Source organism: Zootoca vivipara, chromosome 17, assembly GCF_963506605.1.
Source record: "Zootoca vivipara chromosome 17, rZooViv1.1, whole genome shotgun sequence".
NCBI classification, from domain to species: Eukaryota; Metazoa; Chordata; class Lepidosauria; order Squamata; family Lacertidae; genus Zootoca; species Zootoca vivipara.
The window spans coordinates 9428528-9437700 of NC_083292.1; the positions used below are offsets into that span (position 1 = coordinate 9428528).

Here is a 9173-nt window from a genome sequence, read left to right on the forward strand (position 1 = left end):
GAAGAGTTCACCACCTTCTGAGGCCATCTTGTCAAACAGCTCTTGCCGTCAGAAAGCTTTTCCTGAAGTTCCGTCGAAACCTCCGTTCTTGTCATTTGGATCCACTGGTTCATTTCCTACCCTGCAGAGCAGCAGGAAAGATGCTTCAGATCTTTGAAGATGGCAACCATATCACCTCTTCTCCGTGCTAAACATACCTGACTCCCTCAAGGCTTGGTTTCCAGACCCTTTATTATCTTGGTGCTTTCTGAAGGATAATTCTGGGCAGCGACAGTTGGGTGTGGTGAGACAGAAGGCAAGGAGAAGCCAGCAAAGAAGTCAGAACCAATGAGAGGCAGAGGCAATGAATACTACTTTTCTCCTCATCCTCCGCCCCACTGCTGAGTTCTACAACAGCAACACAGAGAGGAGGAAGGAGGAGGAAGCTGACAAGCCAATGCCAGCCCCTGGACTGGCAGTAAATAGGAAGGCAGGCAGGTGAGGTCCAGGTGAGGTTTGTGGAGCAGTGCTCCAGTGGACCAACCTCCGCTGATGCTGGGGAAATCCTCGGAAAACCCACACAAAACAGTCACCCCGCAACACCCCCACCCACCCCAGCCACAAAATACAGGTGAAACTCGGGAAATTAGAATATCGTTGAAAAGTGCATTTATTTCAGTAACGCAACTTAAAAGGTGAAACCAATATATGAGATAGATGCATGACATGCAAAGCAAGATATGTCAAGCCTTTATTTGTTGCAATTGTAATTATTTGTCGTTAGGCGGGTCGGTTATAAATGGAATGCAATTAATGAAATGTAATAGTGATGTTTATTTTTGTCTGTATTATTGTAACTATTTGTTTTATTGCTGTGGAATTTGCAAAAGAAAGCATTTGTAAAAATTAAAAGAAAGATAAAGAACAATAAGTTCCATTACTGAAATAAATGCACTTTTCGACTATTATGGAGACAGGCATTCTTAATTATTAAACAAAGTGGTATAGTAGTGTTTTAAATATATGGTGTGCGTGTGACCTTCATATTCAGGAGTGTGGGAACGAAAGGGGGATGGCAGCCAGAAGCTGCTCACTGGGTGGGTGGGGGCAGTAAAATATAAATGGTGCCCAGGGGTGGGGCCTCACAGAGCACTGGCAGCTATTGCAGTGTGCCTTGTGAAAGCACTGGGCCTGCCCTTTGCCCTATTCAATACAGGTGTTTAAAAAGCACAAATCTGCTCTTGAGACTGGTGGATTCCCCCCCCCCCGAATTTGCTTCCAGATGAATGGAGCAGCCCCACTGTTCTAAAAATGCCCCATCTGTTCCCACTCTCTTTGCCCCCCGGAACAATTAAACTGAGACTCCAAGGCAAACACTCTGGAAACATTAAATTTTCTTTTCTTTCTTTTGCAGTGTAATTTATTTACAGAGTATTTTGTTGTCGTCATTGTTCAGACGACATTGTTATTGTTCAGACATGCTGAAGAGGCGGGATTTCCCCAGTCCGCTTGGATAGGAAGTACAGTATAAAAGGCACACGGTTCTGTTCACCATTAGAGTTGTGCATCGGTCAGCAACTTAAAGCTAACAGATCCTTCTGCCCCAGGGACCTTCTTCAGTCAGGCACGAGACTGATCTGTCCTGCAAACCTGACCCAAACATGGCTGCCCTCCTGTTTCCTCCCAGAAAGTGGTCTGGCTTCTGTGGTTCCTCTCCAACTGAGTTCCAAAAAAGCAGAAAGCTTGCACAAGTCTTTCTTGGGCATCCACTGTTATGAGGATAGGTTAGGCTCAGCTCTCACCAAGGTGGTAAACCATTGCTCGGACTATGCCACTTCAGACTCACGTGATTGAAAGTTCCTCCTTAGGAACTTAGAACTTATTGAACTTAGAAAAGAGCATATCAAAGAGATGAGTTTCCCCCCTGACATGCTAGTTTTCTATATGCAGGGATTTCTTTTCCTTAATGGAGAGATGATTGTATCATGTGTGCCTATAAGCCCTAGTCTGAAATGATACGGTCTAGGTACAGGTGTATCACTTCTGAGGCCTTAGGTGGAATGCCAGTCTCCATCTTTCCTTTCTTTAAAAATAAAATAAAACAACATGTGCCCAGCAGTAATCCTTCTCCTTCAATGAGCTGTCGTCTTCTCATCGCAATAGTCCTCTTTAACCTGAATCTCTTGGAGGGGCGCCCACGTACTGGTCAAAGGACTCCAGAAGAGTAAGCATCTTCCCAGCTCTAGATCAATGCCGGCCATGCTTGATCCAGTTTCTGATCATCCATTTCTGCCCCGAGCATCTTTGTACGACTAATCGGAGCCCAAAGTTGGCATCCTTGGACATCTCTACTTCTAGACACCGGCCAGTGTCTCGGCTGATAATTGGGCCATTCTGTAGGGGTGAAAGAAACGAATACATAATAAGACGTAAACCAGAAAATATAGTCAAGGAGGAATGGGACTGTCTGAATGAATATTTCGAAAAACAAGGTTCAAGGGTGAAAATCTGGCTGTGTTTAGAATGATCTCGTGAATGGAAAGGAAAATGTGTGTGTGTGTGTGTGTGTGTGTGTGTGTGTGTGTGTGTGTGTGTATTAAGATAAGAATAGTAATGAAATACAGATAGGCATATTGAGTACGAAAGGAAGTGCTGTGAGATTGGTGGAAGCCAATTATTTATCACCTATTATTTATGTAAAAGGGACCCAGGTGGCGCTGTGGTTAAACCACTGAGCCTAGGGCTTGCTGATCAGAAGGTTGGCGGTTCGAATCCCTGTGACGGGGTGAGCTCCCGTTGCTTGGTCCCAGCTCCTGCCAACCTAGCAGTTCGAAAGCACGTCAAAGTGCAAGTAGATAAATAGGAACCGCTACAGCGGGAAGGTAAACGGTGTTTCCATGTGCTGCTCTGGTTTGCCAGAAGCGGCTTTGTCATGCTGGCCACATGACCTGGAAGCTATACGCCGGCTCCCTCGGCCAATAATGCGAGATGAGCACCGCAACCCCAGAGTCGGTCACGACTGGACCTAATGGTCAGGGGTCCCTTTACCTTTTACCTAAGCCTATCAATATTAGCTAGGAATCAAAGAGCCCTGATGAATCAGGCTAAAGTCCATCTAGTTCAGCCACATGTTTACACAGCAGCCAACTCAGATGCCAGATGAGCAGGGTAATAATAATAATAATAATAATAATAAGACCTGAGTGCAACAGCAACACTCCGTGTTTGCAATTCCCAGCAGTTGTGCAACTATGAAAGCCCAAAGTCTTCACCCACAACTGAAATCTTTTGACTTTTAATTCAAAAGAAACGCTGCCTTTGGCAACAAAACCAAACAAAAACTCTGTCAGAACATGGGTGCAGTGCCGGATTTAGGGTGGTGCGGGTGATTCTGCTGCACAGGCCAATGAACTGAGGGGGCGCAAAATTGAGAAGATCCATAACTGGGAAGATACATTTGGCGGCGCCAACTTTTGGGCTCACTTTGGATGCCATATTACAAAAGATCAGGGGCATCGCAATAGGGGGGCGGGGGGAGGGCTCCAGTCAGCGGGGGGCAGCGCGGCTGCGGGAGGTAGCACAGCTGCGGGGGGCAGCGCGGTGCCCCCTCCCCACTCCGCCTCCGCTTGAGTAGGAAGAAGACAAAGCTCCCTATGGATCGGCTTGCCGCTTGCTTTGTGCTTCTTCCTACTTAGACGGAGCGGTGAGGAGCGTCTCCGCTGATGCCCCTCGCCACTCCGCCTGAGTGGGAAGAAGCGCACGTTGCGCTACGGAGCGGGTTGCCAACAGTGGTGCTCCAGCGCCTGGATCCTCAGATCCGGGCGCTGGAGCACCGCCCCCTGGCAACCCACTCCGTAGTGTGACGTGTGCGTTGTGCATCGTGACATGCGATGCATGCGCGTGACGGATGCCCTGCCCCCCGGCGGGGTGCCTTCTGGTTTGCTGCCCCGGGCAGCCAGAAGGCTAGCGATGCCACTGCAAAAGATTTCTGAAGTCTGTCCCTGATGAGGGGTAGTCACAAACCTGGGGAAAGGGCGATGGGACAGACTACTGAGAATCCTGAACACAAACACAAAACACTGTGATATTTTGTGACAGGCCCCGCTTGCATGCACAGCTGGCTAAAATACCTGTGTAAAATCCCACAGTCTCTGTGCTGGCCTCAACGTGTCTTCACATTTCTTCAGAGTGGGGGTCCTTCCTTTCCCATCATCGACGAGACATTTGGAGTCAGGCAGAAATGCAGTAGATCCCAGCGGGCCCAGTTGCAGAAGTCCTTCAGAGCTGTAACGAACAAGCTGGAACCAAATTGAAACAGAGAAGGCTGCAGTCAAGCAAGCCATGAGGCATTTCTGAAAAAGCAAGAAGTGCTAAAGGTCAAGCTTGCCTTGCAATTGCAACTCTTTGGATTAGTATAACTCTTTCCCTAAACCCCCAGACGTGTGAGTAGACAGAGAGAGTTGTTTTTCTCCCTCTCTCTTAATGCTAGCTGTCTATGACATCCTGCAAAACTGACTGTCGGAAGAGTCAGGACAGGGAAAACAAAGGACTTCTTCAAAAAGCTTGTGGTTAAACTATGGAATTGGTACTCACAAAGGATTAGATAAATTCATGGATGATAAGACTCTCGATGGCCCGGTATGTGCCATGTTGGCTATGTTCTCCCTCTACATTTGGAGGCAGGGAATGCACTGGGGAAGCAGGATTAAAACCTCCACTCAATAGGAGCCAACCGCAAGGGGCCGTGGGTGCATGGGCACCCACAATAATATAATTGGGGGGGCCAGGCATCCACAAAGTCCATGAGAAAAGCTGGCAGGCGTCAGTGGCACTGCCTCTGAGAGAGAAGCAGTTCAGCTCTGGCCTCTGCAGCCAGCCAGCAAGGCACCCTTTTCCAGTTTGTGTGTGTGTGTGTGTGTGTGTCCCTCAGAAGCAGAGGCAGGCACCCACAATCCTGAGGGTGAGATAGCACCCCTATCCTACTCACCAACTGGATAGCAGAGAGTACAGTTCTGTTGACTGCAGGGTGCTCCTTTGCATCCACTAGCAGGTGATGGTCTGATCCAAGGTGGGTCACAACAGGAGGACTACCACCTTGCACATATACAGTGGTACCTTGGTTCTCAGACTTAATCAGTTCCGGAAGCCCGTTCCAAAACCAAAGCATTCCAAAACCAGGTGCGCTTTCCCATAGAAAGTAATGCAAAATGGATTAATCCATTCCAGACTTTTAAAAACAACCCCTAAAACAGCAGTTTAACATGAATTTTACTATAACAGGGGTGGCCAGCTTCCAAGAGACTGCGATCTACTCACAGAGTTAAAAACTGTCAGTGATCTACCCCCTTTTGGGGGGTTCATGTCAAAGTTGTTGAGGCTTTTTTAAGGAAGGAAAGCCCTGTTTTTTGGGTTCACGTAAAAGTTGTTGAGCTTCTTTAGGAAGGAGGAAAGCGACACTGAGCTTTTTTGTGGTTCGGGTTATTTTAGGGGTGCAGGACAAAGGTTTTGAGTTTTTTTAGGGGAGCCAAAGTTTTTTAGCTTCTTTGGGGGGGAGCCACTGATCTCCTGGTGATCTACCATTGACGTCCAGTGATCTACCGGTAGATCACGATCTACCTGTTGGACATGCCTGTACTATAACGAGACCATTGATCCATAAAATGAAAGCAATAAACAATGTACTGCAGTCACACAATCAATCAATCAGTAGCTGAACTGGGATCCACACAGTTACAAAAACAAAAAGAGCCGCAAAAACAAAAACGCAAAATACTGTAAATAGCAAAAACAGACAGACCTCGGAGTAACACTCAAAACGGAAGTGTGGCACTCAAATCGGAAGTGTAACACCCAAAACGTAGCACATTCAGCTTCCGCAAAAGGTTCGCAAACTGGAACACTTACTTCCGAGTTTGCAGTGTTTGGGTTCCAAGTTGCTTGAGTGCCTGCCAAGGCGTTTGAGAACCAAGGTAACACTGTATAGTAAAAGATTAAGAAATGGGTCCCCAAACACATGTTTGGGTTAAAAGTGAATCCTGGGCCTACAAAGGTTGAAGACAACCCTGACTGGCGGTGCCTCTCATGTTTCAGACCTTTCTGACCCTTCTGCATGCAGAGCAGATGCTCGACCGCTTCCCCACCCCCAGAGCCCATCTTTCCACGATGGCTTTCTGAAATGCCATAGTAGGGAATTCTGCATTCATTTTAACATGGAGCGAAAACAGCCCTGCCTATAAATATGCAGAGGTCCCACAAATGGCATCTGTTACTTTAGGGCTCTTTGAAAAGAAAAGAACGGAAGAAAAGGGAAGGGGGGGGGATAGGGAAAGAAAGTTCATGCATACCGCTGCTTGCAAGCAGTAATGGCTTAACACAACCAGCACATAATATGCTAATCTTTCCTGTAGGAGTAGAATGCCCTTTGGAATTCACTCTTTGTTCTCCTGTTTTAAATGACTAGATTGCATGTCGGAAGCTGTTCTTAATAAAGAAGCCATCTGCGAAGCAAATGCAAGGCACCAGGAGGGAAGGAAATTGAATGTGCTGGGGAGATGCAAGGTTTTCCCCCCCTTAATGTACTGATTGCAGTGGGGTCTTACTGTGGGGGGCAGGGTTGTGAAAGCAAGTAAGAGGGGAGCTGGTGCTATATCTTGAAGGCAGCATTTCTCAGAACCATTGGAGTTTCCCCTAAAGAGTGCTTATAAACCCCACCAAGCCTGGAGTTCTGGGTTTTTTAGTTCTGTTTCCAAAGGGGAACTGATGCAGTATGATACCCACATTATTCTTTCTTATTCTTTTTCAGAAGATAGGTAGCTGCCTTCTACAGAGTCAAACCAGGGGTCCATTCCACCAAGTATTGTTTACAGGCCACCCCAACCTCTGGGCAGTGAGAGACTCCAGGGGTTCCAGGAACTTACTAAGGGTTTGGTTTTCGTGGAAACGGAGGTCAGCGGAGACTGTGGTGTCTTTAGCATATGTGGCTTTATTTACACATGTATACAATCTGAGCTTAGCTGCCAAGTATCCCGTTTTTCACGGGAAACCCCCGGATTTTAATCCGTTTCCCGCTATTCTCCCGAATGGAGAAAAATCCTGGAAGTCCCCCGGATTTCCTACCTGCCAGGGAGGTTTCATTTTGGGTGCCGCTCTGCCCATGTGTGGGCACCGGAAATCGGGCAGGGCGGCACCGGAAGTCACTTCTACGCATGCTGGCGGCCATCTTGGTGGTGGCCGCATGGCGGCAGCTGCCGCCAAGATGGCTGCTGGGCATGCGTAGAAGCGACTTCCGGTGCCGCCCTGCCCGATTTCCGGTGCCCACACATGGGCAGAGCAGCCCCGGAAGTTGCTTCTACGCAACCTCCGGTGCCGCGCCGCTGCTGATCCAGCATTTTCAGCGGGAGACTTGGCAGGTATGAATCTGAGCATAGGATGGAGGAGCTCACAGCATTAACATGCCTGCAGAGCTGGATTCTCTGTTAGGTAACCAGAGGAGCCCCAAAGTCCAGTGCAGTACAGTGGAACCTTGGTTCTTGAACTTAATCCATTCTGGGAGTCTGTTTGATTCCTGAAACCGTTTGAAAACCAAGGCATGGCTTCCAATTGGCTGCAGGAGCTTCCTGAACTCAAATTGAAGCCGCATCGGACATTTGGGTTCCAAAAAAACATTCACAAACCAGAACACTTAACTTCCGGGTTTGCGGTGTTTGGGAGCCAATTTGTTCGACAACTAAGCCATTCAAGAACCAAGGTACCACTGTAAAAGCAACCAGTTCAAAGCTGCATGCTCTGCTACTGGGGGCAGAGAGCAGGCGGAGGCATGGCTGGCGCCCCTGGGGGACATGATGTGCATCCTGGGGGCGTGGCGAGCCGCTTGCAGGGCTGTGGTGTGCGTTCTGGGGGCATGGTGCCCAGGGCACAAGGAGGGGTGCACAGTGCATGTCTGGGGGGGGCGCGATGGCACCCTGCTGGAACAGTGGTGCCGGGGGCGGTCTGTTCCCTCCGCACCCCCATTCCTTCACCAGTGCAAGCAACTCTGCATCTCCAGCTTCCAGCCTTTTTCCATCCATCCATCTCTCTCTCTCTCTCTCTCTCTCTCTCTCTCTCTCTCTCTCTCTCTCACACACACACACACACACACACACACACACACACACACACACACACACACAACTTTTCAGCCCAGCCACTATTTGGCCTATTGTTCACCATCACTTAGCTGCAGCTATTGCAACTTAGCTCATTCTTTAACATGAGGATGAGAGCACTTAAGACATGGCCAGCTAAGCTCATTGTCTTACAAAGAAACTTGTCTCATGAGTTCAGCAACCTCCTCTACTGGATTCTAACCCTCACTGGATACAGGATCATAGGCCTGGAATGGATCCAAGGACACCATCCAGACTGAATCCCCTTGCCCCCCCCAACCCCTCTTAACACTATTATCTACACAGACTGACAGTGGCTCTCCAGGTTTTCAGGACAGGATTATTTTCCAGCTCTTTTTTGGAGATGCCAGTGATTGAGCCTGAACCCTTGTGCATTCTCTATTACTGAGCTATAACTCCTCCCTGTTGTACAGAACATTCACACTTTCCACTAGTGCTGTGCTGAAATTTTATTTTCTCTCTCTCTCTCTCTCTCTCTCTCTCTCTCTCTCTCTCTCTCTCTCTCTCTCTCTCTCTCTCTCTCTCCTAGTCATGAGAAAAGAAATTGGATTAGAAAATTACTGAAAGGGTAGAAAATTCAGTGAAATTATTGTGTCCGGGGTGCAGGATTCTCTGCTTTTGTTTTTCATTTAACATGAATCCCCTGAAAAACCCATTAAGTCCTTGGCTGGGCTGCCCCATAAGTATGAGAAGTCAGGAAGGCTGTCAAATGTGCTCCTAAGAACTGGTCATTATTGTTGTTGTTACTGTTATTTAAAAGCCAGTGCAGAAAGGGTTGTTTGTTTTTAAAAAGGAAGGAGTTCCCTTAAAAAGCAAAATTAGTCATCCTGATCCTACCAATCTCAGGCACTTGGAAGCCTGCCACCCCATCTTCTCACACTTCAATTAAATCAAAGGGAAAGACATCTTGAGGTTAATGCTGGAATGGGACTTTTTCAAATCAGGAAACACGGCCAGCTGGGAATCTGCTGGCCCTCCAGATGATGAAGGGCTCTAACTCCCATCAGCCCCAACCAACACTGTGAATGA

At 47.9% G+C, this 9173-nt stretch overlaps 1 protein-coding gene across 1 annotated transcript in view; it reads right to left on the reverse strand.

Moving 5' to 3' along the window:
- Window positions 1-1445: 1445 nt before the first annotated feature.
- The window catches only part of GALNT9 (polypeptide N-acetylgalactosaminyltransferase 9), a 194381-nt gene continuing 186653 nt past the window's right edge, over window positions 1446-9173 (reverse strand). The window contains exons 10-11 of the mRNA XM_060269465.1: window positions 4110-4277; window positions 1446-2373 (exon numbers count right to left, since the gene is read on the reverse strand). Of these exons, the coding sequence (XP_060125448.1) occupies window positions 2227-2373; window positions 4110-4277 (315 nt within the window). The 3' untranslated portion in view covers window positions 1446-2226. The remainder of the gene's footprint in view (window positions 2374-4109; window positions 4278-9173) is intronic.